This window comes from Bos javanicus, chromosome 6 (assembly GCF_032452875.1).
Source record: "Bos javanicus breed banteng chromosome 6, ARS-OSU_banteng_1.0, whole genome shotgun sequence".
Classification (NCBI taxonomy): Eukaryota; Metazoa; Chordata; class Mammalia; order Artiodactyla; family Bovidae; genus Bos; species Bos javanicus.
The window spans coordinates 95890759-95908361 of NC_083873.1; the positions used below are offsets into that span (position 1 = coordinate 95890759).

Genomic DNA, 17603 nt, shown 5'->3' on the forward strand with positions numbered 1-17603 from the left:
TGACACTTTTTGTGAAGCATGATTGAATAAATAGCACCTTGGCAGATTATATTGCTAGACTTTATTTAATCACCTCAAATACAAAACTGTGTTAATTATATACCTTTGAGATATCATATTAAGCATGCAAATTTAGATAAAGATATGACGTCCACCCTGAAAGGACTTCAAATACTACAATATAAAATAGGAAGTACACAGAGAAAAAAAAATATGTTTTTAATTTTGGTGACAAGCAGAGGATATTCCCAATATAAAAAATATTTATTAATATTAGTGACAAGCAGAGGAAATTCCCCAAATGCTTCTACTTTCAGAGAGAAAATCTGAATATAAGAAATGGGGTATTGTTGAAAGTTTGAGGAGAGAAGATATGAAAAAAATTGGGAGTGTGGGAGAGAGAAAGAGCTTATCATAGACAATTACTATGTAAGTGCTATATGAGTTGGACTGTGGAGAAGGCTGAGCACCGAAGAATTGATGCTTTTGAACTGTGGTGTTGGAGAAGACTCTTGAGAGTCCCTTGGACTGCAAGGAGATCCAACCAGTCCATTCTGAAGGAGATCAGCCCTGGGATTTCTTTGGAAGGAATGATGGTTAAGCTGAAACTCCAGTACTTTGGCCACCTCATGCGAAGAGTTGACTCATTGGAAAAGACTCTGATGCTGGGAGGGATTGGGGGCAGGAGGAGAAGGGGACGACAGAGGATGAGATGGCTGGATGGCATCACTGACTCGATGGACATGAGTCTGAGTGAACTCCGGGAGTTGGTGATGGACAGGGAGGCCTGGCGTGCTTCGATTCATGGGGTCGCAAAGAGTCAGACACGACTAAGCGACTGATCTGATCTGATCTGATATAGGTACAAAGGAGTTTATAGTCATTTTTTTTAATCCAGTCATTCTAGTTTTCTTTTTCTCTAGCCAAAATCAGTCATTGCTATGTAAAAAACAATAAAAGGAATGTTGGGTTGAAACCACATTGGAATTTTTTTCATGAGTGTGACAGGATGTGTGCAAGAAATTTGAAAAGGTATGCAAGTGAACAATTATGATAATGCAGGCACCATGGACTCTTAGCTGGATAAAGACAGAACTGACTATATAAACAGGATAGTAAACAGTGATGAAACATGGTGGTTTAATGAATCAGCAGCTCAAAGATCTGAAATGGTACCAGCATCTGTGACCTAGAAAGATAGGAGGTAGAGGTCAGAGAGGTGCATATTTGCACAGAAAATTTTAGAATCATGTAGTTAAAGCAAGTGCAGACATGAGACTTCCCTGGTGGTCCAGTGGTTAAGACTTTGCCTTCCAATGCAGGGATGTGGGTTCAATCCCTGGTTAGGGACCTAAGTCTCACATGCCTTGAAGCCAAAAAACAAAAACAGAGAACAAATGCAATATTGTAACAAATTCAACAAAGACTTTTAAAATGTTCCATTAAAAAAAAAACACATCTAAAATAAAAACAAAGCATAGACACCCATTGTAGAAAATTTAGAAAATATCATACTATATGCAGTATACACATTTGTGTAAGGGTATGTTTCTGAAGTTAATACTTTTCATTATGCATCACTGTATCAATGATATAAGATTAGTTATTGATTAGTTATTGATCAGTTATTTCAACTTTATATCAATGATATAAGATTAGTTATTGATTAGTTATTTCAACTTTATATCTAATAATGCAAGTTCTGCTGTTTATTTTTCCTCTTCAAAATTATCTTGGGTAATGTGAAGTGAAGTGAAAGTCGCTCAGTCATGTCCAGCTCTTTCTGACCTCATGGACTGTAGCCTGCCAGGCTTCTCTGTCCATGGAATTCTCCAGGCAAGAATACTGGAGTGGGTTGCCATGCCCTTCGCCAGGTGATCTTCCCAACACAGGGATTGAACCCAGGTCTCCCCACTGCAGGCGGATTCTTTACCAGCTGAATGTTAATCTTTATGTTTAAGGTAAAATTTCAAAGAATCAAAAGTAACCCACTGGTATTTTGCTTAAAATTTTAATACATTTATTTTGTAATAATAAATTTCCTTCAGCAATGTAACCTCTGGTTTTTTTATGTTAGTTTATGTTATTTTAGAAAACTTTCTCATAAAAAATGTTTGGAGGAGAGTTATAATTTTAAAAAAGCAGAATGCAAATAAAGGTTGCATGTGAAATATTCTAATAGGTTATTGCCAATGCAAGACCAAGCTATTTTTTTTAATTGGAGTAAAATTGCTTTACTATATTGTGTTAGTTTTTGCTGTCTAGCTATTATTGTATTTTTGTATAGATATTTTGTATTGGTTTCAGTTAACTATCTCTGATTTTCTAAGTAAATTATCAGTTCATATACAAATAAAATAATTTTTCTTTTTTCCAGTACTTAGAGCTTCTATAATATATCCCGACGGACCTCTCTAGTTTTAACTTGGCTATTTCTCGAGGCACATGTTTTGGGGTTTCCAGGTGGCACTAGTGGTAAAGAACCTGCCTGCCAATACGAAAGACGTAAAGAGACTCGGATTCCATCCCTGAATCAGGAAGATCCCCTGGAAAAGTGAATGGCAACCCTCTCTAGTATTCTTACTTGGAGAATCCCTTGGACAGAGAAGCCTGGCAGGCTGCAGTCCATAGGGTTGCAAAGGGTTGGACACGACTGAACTGACTTAGCATGCATAATATACACTTTTTTGGGTTTTTTGTTGCTGTTGTTTTTATTTTTATTTTTTTAATATAATTTTATTTTTAAACTTTACATAATTGTATTAGTTTTGCCAAATATAGAAATGAATCCACCACAGGTATACCCGCGTTCCCCATCCTGAACCCTTCACCCTCCTCCCTCCCCTACCCTCCCTCTGGGTCATCCCAGTGCACCAGCCCCAAGCATCCAGTACTGTGCATCGAACCTGGACTGGTGACTCGTTTCATACATGATATTCTACATGTTTCAATGCCATTCTCCCAAATCTCCCCACTCTCTCCCTCTCCCACAGAGTCCTTAAGACTGATCTATACATCGGTGTCTCTTTTGCTATCTCGTACACAGGATTATTGTTACCATCTTTCTAAATTCCATATATATGCGTTAGTATACTGTATTGATGTTTTTCTTTCTGGCTTACTTCACTCTGTATAATAGGTTCCAGTTTCATCCATCTCATTAGAACTGATTCAAATGTATTCTTTTTAATGGCTGAGTAATACTCCATTGTGTATATGTACCACAGCTTTCTTATCCATTCATCTGCTGATGGACATCTAGGTTGCTTCCATGTCCTGGCTATTATAAACAGTGCTGCGATGAACATTGGGGTACACGTGTCTCTTTCCCTTCTGGTTTCCTCAGTGTGTATGCCCAGCACAAAAATAAACTCAAAATGAATTAAAGATCTCAACGTAAGACCAGAAACTATAAAATTCCTAGAGGAGAACATAGGCAAAACACTCTCCGACATACATCACAGCAGGATCCTCTATGACCCACCTCCCAGAATATTGGAAATAAAAGCAAAAATAAACAAATGGGACCTAATTAAACTTAAAAGCTTCTGCACAACAAAGGAAACGATTAGCAAGGTGAAAAGGCAGCCTTCAGAATGGGAGAAAATAATAGCAAATGAAGCAACAAACAACTAATCTCAAAAATATACAAGCAACTCCTACAGCTCAACTCCAGAAAAATAAACGACCCAATCAAAAAATGGGCCAAAGAACTAAATAGACATTTCTCCAAAGAAGACATACAGATGGCTAACAAACACATGAAAAGATGCTCAACATCACTCATTATCAGAGAAATGCAAATCAAAACCACTATGAGGTACCATTTCACGCCAGTCAGAATGGCTGCAATCCATAAGTCTACAAGCAATAAATGCTGGAGAGAGTGTGGAGAAAAGGGAACTCTCTTACACTGTTGGTGGGAATGCAAACTAGTACAGCCACTCTGGAGAACAGTGTGGAGATTCCTTAAAAAACTGGAAATAGAACTGCCTTATGCTGTTGTTTTTAAATTAATTTTTACTGAAGTATAGGTGCTTTACAATATTATGTTAATTTCTACTGTACAGCGAAGTGAATCAACTAAACATACATTCATCCCTTCTCTTTTAGACTTCCTTTCCATTTAGGTGGGTCACCACAAAGCACTGATATTACTTTCATTCACTAAAATTTCCAGAACATTTTGGATACTACAGTGAGATCAGGCATTCCTAAGTTACTCTTAACCTCATTAGTAATGCAAAAAAGAAACTTTTTAAAATATGGATATTTTTATAATCTAAAGAGTAAAAATAGTAAAGTCAATAATTCCCCTCAGAAATAAAATCTCTAATTGTCAAAAAATAAGCAAAATTTTTAGATTCTATATGATAAATACTTAAATTGCAAAATAATGGCTACCATTCTCCACTTTGTCGTTTATCCATGTCCCTTTGCAATGATACTTTGCATCTGCTCCCATCAAGAGAAGTCACTCTGCCTGCCTCTGAAACTGAGCTGCTTTGTGACCTGCTTTGGGCAACATGTGGTGATGGTGGTCTAATCACTCAGTTGTGTCCAACTCTTGTGACCCCATGGACTGTAGCCCACCAGGCTCTTCTGTCCATGGGATTTCCCAGGCAGGAATACTGGAGTGGGTTGCCATTTCCTTCTCCAAGGGATCTTCCCAACCCAGGGATCGAACTGTGGTCTCCTGCATTACAGGCAGATTCTTTACCACTGAGCAACCAGGAATTCCCCTCGGCAACAGAATGTGGAAGTAAAAGCTTGCTGGTTCTTAGAATAAGCCTTTAACGAGAAAGACAAAGAACCATCTTCCCCATAACCCTGAGAACTGTGTAAACAGTTATAACTGTGAACAGTGAAAAGATATATCTAACTGCAAATGAATAAGAAGATACAGAATTTTGAAATAATTATCAGCATAAAAAGTAAGAAAACAATTTGTATCATAGAAATTTATAACGGAAATTTTAAAATGTTAGAAAACAATTGTTTGTCAAAACTTAGACTTCATTTAGCCAAATTATTTCTCTTCCAAACCAAAATGATTCCCTAAAGCTAATGATTCATAAAAGCATTCCAGGATCTTAAAATTCTAATAAATAAAAATTCTTTCTTCATTTGTCTTTATCAGGGGGCATGCTGACAGTCTCAGGAGGGAATTACCAGAACTTAGCTTGTCAGACAGCTTTCATACCCTGAAATGGATGGTTCAGTTTTTATGCAGCAACATACTGCTTAGTACGCTTTTTTACAAGTGACTTTGGCTTCATTGTTGAAAAAGTCCCATTTCAGTGTATCAGGTTTATGTCTCCTCATTAGTGTTTGGCAAGAAAAATCAGGCAACATATGTACTCAGCCCATAACAACTTTATGAATTTGTATTTTAATCCACTTCTGGGAAAAAGACAAGCAGCCAAAGATCCAAATGATATATTAATGGTCTAAATTGTGCTTTAATTCATCTTCTCCCAACACATGAGAAGTAATGAGGACCTAACTCAGCATTCCATAAGTTTTTTGGTTCACACTTGAGGTCACAGACCATCTCAGTAAAATCTCAGTTTCCACATACCTTTTAGTATCTGAGCTCTCACTTCAATTTCAAGAATGCTTGTGTCTTGATATTTATCGATACCTTCTTCTTATGTTTTTCATTGCTATCATTTTTGTTACTTAGAAATTCGTGTCTTTTGCTTCCTTGCTTGCTCAGACGTTCTGTTATCTCTTTGCGACACAGTCTGTAACCCAACAGGCTTCTCTGTACATGGGAGTCTCCCAGAAAGAATATTGAAGTGGGTTGCCATTTCCTTCTCCAGGGGATCTTTCCAACCCAGGGGTTGAAGCTGCATCTCTTACATCTTCTGCATTGGCAGGGAGATTCTTTACCAGTAATATGATCCATCTTTTGCTTAGGTTGCAAATAAATGTAGAACTTTGGACTTTGCCAACAAAGGTCCATTAAATCAAAGCTATGGTTTTTCCAGTAGTCATGTACAGGTGTGAGAGTTGGACTATAAAGAAGGCTGAGTGCCGAAGAATTGATGCTTTTGAACTGTGGTCTTGGAGATGACTCTTGAGAGTCCCTTGGACTGCAAGAAGATCCAACCAGTCCATCCTAGAGGAAATCAGTCCTGAATACCCATTGGAAGGACTGATGCTGAAGCTGAAACTCCAATACTTTGGCCACCTGATGTGAAGAAGTGACTCATTTGAAAAGACCCTATGCTGGGAAAGATTGAAGCCAGGAGAAGAAGGGGACAACAGAGGATGAGATGGTTGGATGGCATCACTGACTCAGCGGACATGAGGTTGAGTGGGCTCCAGGAGTTGGTGATGGACAAGGAGGCCTGGCATGCTGCAGTCCATGGGGTCGCAAAGAGTTGGACATGACTGAGTGACTGAACTGAAGTGAACTGAGTCATGCATTCAAATGAATATCATTTGATTTCCTGTAATACTTGTACTGGTTATAACTTGACTTATTCTAGGAAGGATTAAAAGGTCATATCTAAGGACAATGAACATTTTGGAAAATTTTCTTCTATAAACATAACATCATCATTTAGAAGAGCTCTTTGGTATATGAAGTATAGTTTTCATGTGTCTTTTGGGAAATTAACTGTGATTAAAAAGTTATTAGAGTGAATAAAACCATATACTGTGCGATTCCATTTATATGAAAAAATTCAGAAAAGGCAAGTCTATAGAGATACAGAGTAGATTAGTGGTTGCCTGGGACCTGGGGATGGGAACAGGGATGAATGCAAATGGGCACAGGGGATCTTTTCTGGGTGATGAAAATTTTCTAAAGCTAAATTGTATTACACTGCTCTACAAATATACTAAAAACTATTGAATTTTATACTTAAAACTTTGGTATGAATTTTATGTTATGTAAGCTATACCTCAATAAAGCTACTATATTCTTTAAAAGAAAAAGGTTAGTAGAGAAATTTAAAACAATTATTTATAACATTTTCTAATTCCTATTGAAACAATCAGTCCAGTTCAGTTGCTCAGTCGTGTCTGACTCTGAGACACCATGGACTGCAGCAGGCCAGGCTTCCCTGTCCATCACCAACTCCCAGAGCCTGCTCAAACTCATGTCCATCAAGTTGGTGATGCCATCCAACCATGTCATCCTCTGTTGTCCCCTTCTCCTCCTGCCTTCAATCTTTCCCATATTAGAGTATTTTCAAATAAGTTCGTTCTTCACATCAGGTGGCCAAAGTATTGGAGTTTCAGCTTCAGCATCAGTCCTTCCAATGAATATTCAGGACTGATCTCCTTTAGGATGGACTGGTAGGATCTCCTTGCAGTCCAAGGGACTCTCAAGAGTCTTCTCCAACACCACAGCTCAAAAGCATCAATTCTTCTGCCCTCAGCTTTCTTTATAGTCCAACACTCACATCCATACATGACTACTGGAAAAACCATAGGTTTGACCAGACAGACCTTCGTTGGCAAAGTAATGTCTCTGCTTTTTAATATGCTGTCTAGGTTGGTCAGAGCTTTTCTACCAAAGAGCAAGTGACTTTAAATTTCATGGCTGCAGTCACCATCTGTAGTGATTTTGGAGCCCAAGAAAATAAAGTCTGACACTGTTTCCCCATCTTTTTCCCATGAAGTGATGGGACCAGATGCCATGATCTTAGTTTTCTGAATGTTGAGTTTTCAGCCAACTTTTTCACTCTCCTCTTTCACTTTCATCAAGAGGCTCTTTAGTCTTCTTCGCTTTCTGCCATTAGGGTGGTGTCATCTGCTTATCTGAGGTTATTGATATATCTCCCAGCAATCATGATTCCAGCTTGATTCCCGGTATTTCTCATGATGTACTCCGCATATAAGCTAAATAAGCATAGTGACAATATACAGCCTTAACGTACTCCTTTCCCAATTTGTAACCAGTCTGTTGTTCCATGTCCAGTTCTAACAGATGGTTCTTGACCTGCATACAGATTTCTCAGGAGGCAGGTCAGGTGATCTGGTATTCCCATCTCTTTCAGAATTTTCCACAGTTTGTTGTGATCCACACAGTCAAAGCTTTGGCATAGTCAATAAAGCAGAAGTAGATGTTTTTCTGAAACTCTCGTTTTTTTGATGATCCAACGGATGTTGGTAATTTGATCCCTGGTTACTCTGCATTTTCTAAATCCATCTTGAACAAATGGAAGTTCACAGTTCACATACTGTTGAAGGTTGGGTTGGAGAATTTTGAGCATTACTGGCTAGCATGTGAAATGCGTGCAATTGTGCAGTAGTTTGAACATTCTTTGTCAATGCCTTTCTTTGGTATTGGAATGAAAACTGACATTTTCCAGTCCTGGGCCACTGCTGAGTTTTCCAGATTTGCTGGCATATTGAGTGCAGCACTTTTACAGCATCATCTTTTAGGATTTGAAATAGCTCAACTGGAATTCCATCACCTCCACTAGCTTTGTTCGTAGTAAGGCTTCCTAAGGCCTACTTGACTTCGCATTCCAGGATGTCCGTCTCTAGGTGAGTGATCACACCATCGTGATTATCTGGGTCATGAAGATCTTTTTTGTATAGTTCTTCTGTGTATTCTTGCCAACTCTTCTTAATATCTTCTGATTCTGTTAGGTCCATACACTGTCTGTCATTTATTATGCCCATCTTTGCATGAAATGTTCCTTCGGTATCTCTGATTTTCTTGAAGAGATCTCTAGTCTTTCCCATTTTGTTGTTTTCCTCTATCTCTTTGCATTGATCACTGAGTAAGGCTTTCTTATCTCTCCTTGCTATTCTTTGGAACTCTGCGTTCGGATGGATATATCTTTCCTTTTCTCCTTCGCCTTTAGATTCTCTTCTTTTCTCAGCTATTTGTAAGGCCTCCTCAGACAACCATTTTTACTTTTCGTGTTTCTTTTTCTTGGGGATGGTCTTGATCACTGCCTCCTGTACAAGGTCATGAACTTTTGTCCATAGTTCTTCAGGCAATCTGTCTATCAGATCTAATCCCTTGATTCTATTCTATATTTTGTATTGAATCTCTTTTATATGTTGAAACAGTAGAGGACTCCAAATAAGAAAACTTTCATTTAGTAGAACTTGTCACACTCAGGCCGAAATAAGCCTAATTCTTCAAAGGGGTTCCTATTATACCCATTCTGGATGCCAAAGTCATAACTTTATTGTCAATTAGATCCATCCTGTTTAATACCTACAAAGATTGCTTAAATTTTTACTTCAAAATGCATTCAAAGTTTTAACTGAGAATGAATAAACAACAAATGAATTGAACTGCAGCCTAAACATAATTATATACACCTAGGTAATGGAATTCTGATATAATTATTCCATTTCCTTATCCAGGAGGAACTGACAAAACTGTTATCGTATTATAACTACGGAAGTGACAGTAATGCAACTTTTTTAAACTAATATGTAATATTATAATTTACTGAGTTTTTGCCATATACAAGTCATTGTTGTGTGCTTAGCAAAAACAGTCTTATTTATTTCACACAGCCACCCTAAGAGGCAGATGTTATGACCATTTTGTAATAGAGGGAACTAAACCTTAAAAATGATAACTAACTTACTAGTGTCACAGAGTAAATAGATGGCAGGGCCAGCATTTGGATACAAGTTTTGTGTGTCTGTGCAGAGTGTTGGGATTCATGGAAGTAAGTGTGTAAGGGTGTGTGCCCCACTGTAGCTGAATGTCCTTAGGGAGGTTCCTCAAACTCTCAGTTCTTTGAGGTCCTACATTTATAAAATGAGGATATTAATGCTATCTATTGGGGGAGCCTGGTGGGCTGCGGTCTATGGGGTCGCACAGAGTTGGATACGACTGAAGTGACTTAGTAGTAGTAGTAGTAACCTTTATATATATGTGTGTGTGTGTGTATTTTAGATAATTAAATGCAATGATAAATATGAAGCTAATATTTTGCTCAGAACATGGTATTTTATTAATAAATGATAGTAGTATTAATGGTAGGAGTAATTAGTATTGACTTTGTATATATATACACACATTTTAGAAGGAATATATACATTTTGTAAATGAATACATTAAATTAATTAATCAGGAGTATTAGTTAACTTTATTCTAATTCTCTAATTACCTCTCACCTCTTCTGTTTCACTATTTTTTCTGTTACCCTTCCGTATGCTTTTTAATGATATGTTTTGAAAGCTAAATGTCATTTCCTGACTTTTACCAATTACTGTAACTCAATAGTTTTGGCTTCCCTGATAGCTTAGTTGGTAAAGAATCTGCTTGCAATGCAGGAGACCCTGGTTCGATCCCTGGGTTGGGAAGATCCCCTGGAGAAGGGATAGGCTATCCACTCCAGTATCCTTGGGCTTCCCTTGTGGCTCAGCTGGCAAAGAATCCACCTGCAGTGTGAGAGACCTGGGTTCAATCCCTGGGTTGGGAAGATGCCCTGGAGAAGGAAACAGCTACCAACTCCAGTATTCTGGCCTGGAGGATTCCATGGACTGTATAGTCCATAGCGTGGCAAAAAGTGGGACATGACTGAGTGACTTTCAATAGTTCTAATCAGAGTTTTAAAATAATTCATAAAGCAAGTTGTTCATATGGAAGGTTTTTCATTTCACCGATTTTTTTATTTTACTAAAAAGTTTTTAAATATACTTTTACACATATGTACTCATACTTGGAAAGACATGAATAAAGTAATTTTCATTTTCTCTGTAAAGATTTTTGTGAAAACAGCTTCTTGCAATTATTTTTCTAGATTTGAAATCGTAGAAATTTTAATTGAACATTTAGCTTTTCTTGAAGATAAAAAAAATCATAGATATAATGGTGACAAGAATTTCTATTGGGAAAGAAACCATATTTGCATGTTGCTTACAAATTGGTCAAATAGGGCTAAAGGTATGGGTCTGACAACACCTAAAGGTGAACTTAGAAGCTTCACACAAGACAGAAGGAAAAGATTATTCTGTTACTCTGTAAAGTAAAAAGACAAACAGGAAGAAGAGAGAGTTTGCAAGAAGGCTTAACCACAATATCATATTAGCTCCAGGTGTACCACATAGTAATTCAATATTTTCATGTATTATACTCTATACAAAGATATAACACGATGTTGACTGTCTTCCCTTTGCTGTATATTACATCCTTGCAATTTATTTATTTTATACCTAGCAGCTTATGCTTCTTAATCTTCTCGATCTATTTTGTCCCCTCTAGTAACCACTAGTTTATTCTCTGTATCTGTGACTCTGTTTCTGTATCTGTGAGTCTGTATCTGTGAGTCTGTTTCTGGTTTTTGTTATATTTGTTTATTTTTTAGATTTCACATATAAGTGAAAACATACAGAATCAGCCAACTATAGTTCAATAAAAAAGAAAGAGAAAAAAGAAAGAGGAGGCTTAACTAGTTAAATGCTTAGGTCCAAGCAGGATTTTGGATTCTTGTTTATTTTGTTATGGTTTGTTTTGTTATTTTGGGGGTTGTTCAGTCTGCTTTGGTGTAGAGACTTACTGGATTTTGCAGGAACCTGATTAAGGGCACAGGACTTATGAATATAGAGAGGCATTAAGAGTTTGAACAATCCACCCAAAGACACAGGTGAACATGGAGGGAATCACACTTACGCTTAGACCCAGTTTGAACTTACTTGAATTTATTTAGTTTCAAAAAACCCCAAAATCTCAGAACTCACAAAAATCACAGAGCAGGCTCTTATTTCTCAAAGGCTGGAGAAGTAATATTTCAAATTTATTTAGATTTCTATGGATAGAGGGCCTTTTTCAAAAACTTTTTATCTTGTATTGGGGTATAGCCAATTAAGGGCTTCCTTGGTGGTTCAGATGGTAGAGAATCTGCCTGCAATATGAGAGACCTGGGTTCGATCCCTGGGTTGGGAAGATCCCCTGGAGGAGGACATGGCAACCCACTCCAGTATTCTTGCCTGGAGAATCCCCATGGACAGAGGAACCTGGCGGGCTACAGTCCATAGGGTTGCAAAGAGTCGGGCACAGCTGAGCAACTCAGCACAGCACATAGCCAATTAAAACTGTGATAGTTTCAGGTGAACAGTGAAGGGACTCAGCCGCACATACACATGTATCCATTCTCCCCCAGACTCCCCTCCCAGTCACCTGCCATTGAACTTTCAGCAGGGTTCCCTGTGCTATACAGTAGGTCCTTGTGGGTTGTCCATTTTAAATACGGCAGTGTGTACGTATCCATCTCAAATTCCCTAACTATCCATTCCCCTCATCCTTCTCCCTGACAACCATAGTATGTTTTCTAAGTCTGTGAGTCTCTTTCTGTTTTGTAAGTAAATTTATTTGTATCATTTCTCTTTAGATTCCATATATAAGGGATGTCACATAATATTTCTCCTCTGGATAGAGAGCTTTAATGCACATGGGAGGAATATATATATATATATATATATGTAAAATAAAAATATATTAACAAATATATATAACAAAATGATACATATTTTGCTTATTGTTGCTCATATCCAACTAAGTCGGACTTAGTTGTTCAGTCACGTCCAACTCTTTGCAACCCCATGGACTATAGCCCACCAGGCTCCTCTGTCCATGCGGATTCTCCAGGCAAGAATACTGGAGTGGGTTGACATGTCCTCCTCCAGGGGATCTTCCCAACCCAGGGATCAAACCCAGGTCTTCCGTATTGCCAGCATTCTAGACAATCAGTCACTTTACCCATAAGAACATTAAAGACTAAAGATGTTTAGGTACTTGACTAAGTTAAAAGCTAAACAATCAAGCTTATATTTTAATACTTTATAATCTGTATTCTGTAATATTTATGTGTATATTCCCTTTAATCTAGAACTTAATGATAGATATAAGTTTACTACAGCGTTCATTTCTGTCCAACTCTTGTAACCCACTAGGCTTTCCCAAGCAAGAATACTGGAGTGAGTTGCCATTTCCTCCTAAATTCATGTATTGATGTATGTTACAAGTTAGTTTTTAGATTTTATCCAGAACTCGTATTTGTTTTTAGCAGAAAAGTCCATAACAATATCTGCTATGCTATTCTGCTGGAAAAATGTCTGGTCCATCTCTTATTTTACTTGCTTGAACTCCAAAATCACTGAGGACAATGACTGCAGGCATGAAATTAAAAGACGCTTGCTCCTTGGAAGAAAAGTTATGACCAGCCTAGACAGCATATTAAAAAGCAGAGACATCACTTTGCCAACAAAGGTCCACACAGTCAAAGCTATGCTTTTTCCAGTAGTCATGTACAGGTGTGAGAGTTGGACTATAAAGAAGGCTGAGTGCCAAAAATTGTTGCTCTCAAACTGTAGTGCTGGAGAAGACTCTTGAGAGCCCCTTGGCCAGCAAGGAAATCAAACCAGTCCATCCTAAAGGAAATCAATCCTGAATATTCATTGGAAGGATTGATGCTGAATCTGAAGCTCCAATACTTTGACCACCTGATGTGAAGAGCCGACTCACAGGAAAAGACCCTGATGCTGGGAAAGATTGAGGGCAGGAGGAGAAGTGGGCAGCAGAGGATGATATGATTGAATGGCATCACCAACTCAATGGACCCGAGCTTGAGCAAAGTCTGGGAGACAGTGAAGGACAGGGAATCCTGGTGTGCTGCAGTCCATGGGTTACAAAGAGTCAGACACAACTTAGCAATTGAATAATTGCTAATTATTGATAATAATTAGCTAATAATTGCTAATAACAGAATCTCTCATTTTGAAAGACAGAGACAAAAACAGAGAGAAACAGAAGAGCTTTTTGTTGTTGTTATTTTTAATAGAGTTCCATTTTGAAAGTAGAGGACTTATTCTGGGCCTTTTTCCATCTCCATGTCCCTGCATGACTTGCTAACAACATCAGGAACAGCCATGATGGAATAAAGATTTTAAGTACCTTTCAAACAGCATATGAAATATTAATAGCCCATGGCCTCATTTAAGTTGGGATAGCAACACTAGTTATTGCTTTAGTAGTGTGAGAGTTTCAGGGTCTCTTTGAGTTACTAACCATTTGGATTTTGTGTTGTATAAAGTAAAAGCTAAGTAACTAAAAGCGTGGAGAAATCTACATAAATTTAACTGAGAGTTATGTAGGGGTAATGAGAAGGACTAAGGATTGACTCTAATTTGACCACAGGAATAGTAATGAATGTTTGTTCATCCAGTCATTTCTGAGGGAAACATCACTAATCCAGCACAATATTCCTTCCTCTTGTGCTAAGAAAGGGCCTCAGGATTCTTCTTAGCACAGTATTCTCAGCACCCAATGCCATACCAGAGTAGGCTGAAAGACAGAACATCAGCAGAGTAACAAATAATTGTAAATTATATCTCTGTTCTTCCATTTTTAAGTTGGCATGTTGTTAACAATATATTTTCATAAGTGTAGCAGGGAAAAGAATTATTTCAATTTTCTAACTTCACCCTTTTGGAAACTCTGCTATCTAAGGTAACCCCTGTAAGTGCTCCCTATAATTGACTATACAAAGACCCAACAAGTAACCATCCAGTAATTGCTCAAGAGGAAAAGGAAATCTTGTTTACAGATTCCCCCAAATATAGAACTTCACCATGAAACTCTACACTTTGATCTAGATTTGGAAATGAATACATTATGAGCTTTTCCAATTACAGTTAGAGTTTTGTTTTGTTTTTTTTTTCCTCCCCACCCCCCGCCCCCACCATAGAACTTGAGATCCATGTGTTTTGGCTTGACAGAGAAAAGACTACACTTCTTCCATTTCCATTATCTTGTTCCCACTTTAGGGTCTTTCTATCAACTGTTCCCCTTGATTTATAGGCTCCTATGCTGGATCATGGCACCCCACTCCAGTACTCCTGCCTGGAAAATCCCATGGACAGAGGAGCCTGGTAGGCTGCAGTCCATGGAGTCGCTGAGGGTCAGACACGAGTAAGCGACTTCACTTTCACTTTTCACTTTCATGCCTGGAGAAACCCATGGCAACTTTTCACTTTCATGCACTGGAGAAAGAAATGGCAACCCACTCCAGTGTTCTTGCCTGGAGAATCCCAGGGACGGGGGAGCCTGGTGGGCTGCCGTCTATGGGGTCGCACAGAGTCAGACACGACTGAAGTGACTTAGCAGCAGCAGCAGCATGCTACATCTCTACATGGCTTACCTCTTCTCAGCCTTCAAGTCTTGGCGTAAAGATCTTCTCAAGGTCTTGTCTGATCACTCTACCTAAAGTGGCCTTTAACTCTATGAACTTCTCTAGCCAATCATCTTCTTTATTTTCTTTATGACACTTATCACTCACTGTAAGCGTTGTTTTCTTTTCATGCCTATTGTCTACTTCTGCTTACCTCAACATAAGTTCCAAGAGATCAGAGCTTTACTGTTCTGTTTATCACTGTATCCGTGGCACATTCAACAATGTCTAACATGTTGTAGCCATGCAATGATATTCGTGAAGGAATTAAGATAAAGGAGAAATATGTACTTTATGTACATTTTTGACCTATGGAATTAATTTTGTGAAGAGATTTCAATTTTTGACTGTTATAATAAAGAGGAGAGACCCCATTTCTATTCTTGTAACAGAAAATATATAGGTGCTCAAATGGAAAAAGAATGTAGTGATTCTTTTCTTCTAATCAGAAGGACAGACACATGAGCCTGGGTTTAATCTGAGTTTTTCAACTTACTAGCTGTATAAGGAACTCAACTTCTTTGTTTCTCAGTTTTTAAATTAACAAAATGATGACAAAGAAAAGACAATAGGGTTGGAAAAAGACATTACAAACACTTAAAATAATGTCTGTCATTAGGAATAAATTAATATATTAAATTAATAAATGTATTACAAAACTGAAAATAATGAATTACAAACACTTAAAATAATGTCTGTCCTTAGGAATACTTCTGGAGTAATTTACTGAAACTGTTATATACAATTACTGTAAGTTAATTAGTGTTAGTTGCTCAGTCATGTCCAACTCTTTGCAATCCCATGGACATAGCTTTCCAAGCTCCTCTTTCTGTGAAATCTCCAGTCAAGAATAATGGAGTGGGTGGCCACGCCCTTCTCCATGGAATCTTCCCAACCCAGGGATCAAACCTGGCTCCCCATTGCAGGCAGATTCTCTACTGTCTGAGCCAAAAGGGAAGCCCTGAATTGCTGTAAATGAACATTATACGCATATTTAGTTAACTTTTCATGAATTTCTTCACTGTCAGGAGAAAGTAATAATACCTATAGGCTCATGTAAGGATGAAACGTGAAGCCTTAGAATAAGCTGTAACACACGTATCACTCAATACCTGTAGATTTTATTATCATGTAAAATTTACTCAAATGACTTTCATTCACTTACTCTCTCTCCATTCTCTGTTTTTCTGTGCTACTAGTCCGTGATTTTTATTCGTGACAAAAATTCTCATGGGCAGGAGGTCTCAGGATACATCGATTATGCCCACAGGCTGAAGACTGAAGATTTCGAAGTCTACTTTAGTGGAAAGAAACGACTTCTTCCAAGACCCACAGATATGAGGTAAAGTGTAACACATTTCTCACACCTTCAATAAGAGAACAAGCTTCTCAAGAGTAAAGATAAAGGTTATTTATATTCTGGAACTCCAATGTATGTATAATAGGAATGTAGTAAGAGTGGTTGAAATAAAAAAGTAAGTAAATTTTAAAATGGGGACTGAACATAGATGCATATTTTCCACTAACAGGCCAATGAAGGGAACTCTTCAGAGATGAGATAAGCAAATTCTCAGTGACATTTTTAAATGATAAGTAGAATCTAAAAATTGCTAATCTCACAAGGATCTTGCACCACTTTGGACTTTGCCTGTCTAGAAGCCTCAAGAGCAGTCCAGGGAATACATTTTCCTCTCACTTTTTTTTTTTTTTTTTTTCATCACCAACCAAAGTCCAGGCCTCTGAGTATCTCACGCTCCTTCATTTTCACCACTGGCCTATTTGGATATTTCTTCTACTCATGGTTGTTTTTACTGAGCCCTACCCTTTCTTCCGATGCCCTCAATCCATAACATAGGATCTACTCAACAAAGTCAATCCATGTACAGATCCCGATCCCTCTCCCACCTTCTGAGTAGCTCTCAAGCTAAACTTTTATTCTACACCTATCACTTATGCTAGAACACAATAGTCCTAGCAGCATTCTGCTTTATCTCTTCACTGCTGTATCCAGATTATGTTTTGACACTTGTAACAACCCTTCCTCTGACATCTCGGCCATCCTACTTGCTGTCCTCTGGACTTCCTAACCCATCACCATTCCACAGACACACTCCTTTCCCTATCCAACCTTGATGCAGAGCAAAATCATTTAATTTACCTCTTGCACTAATCCCTGCTGCCCATGACTTTCTTGTGCTTTGATGGTATCTATCCTGCTAACCCTCAGGTTGATTGAGCCAGTCATCCTCTTGTCTGCAAGATCCCTGGGAAATGTTGAAGGAAATTTTGGGATATTTCAGAAAGGTGTGGATGGCTGCTACCAATAATTTATGGTCTCCAGATTCAGCCAGGCCCATTGTGGCCCTCAGCCATACATCTATATGTTTTTTCTCAGTTCTTAACTTCATCCTTCTCCCCACCGCCCCCAATAATCTGAAG

At 38.1% G+C, this 17603-nt stretch overlaps 1 protein-coding gene across 3 annotated transcripts in view; it reads left to right on the forward strand.

The window, feature by feature from the left end:
• CFAP299 (cilia and flagella associated protein 299) overlaps nucleotides 1-17603 on the forward strand; it is a 733601-nt gene that overhangs the window by 579044 nt on the left and 136954 nt on the right. For all 3 annotated transcript variants that reach the window (XM_061420589.1, XM_061420590.1, XM_061420588.1), the window contains exon 4: nucleotides 16364-16506. In XM_061420589.1, coding sequence (XP_061276573.1) covers nucleotides 16364-16506 — 143 coding nt within the window. The remainder of the gene's footprint in view (nucleotides 1-16363; nucleotides 16507-17603) is intronic.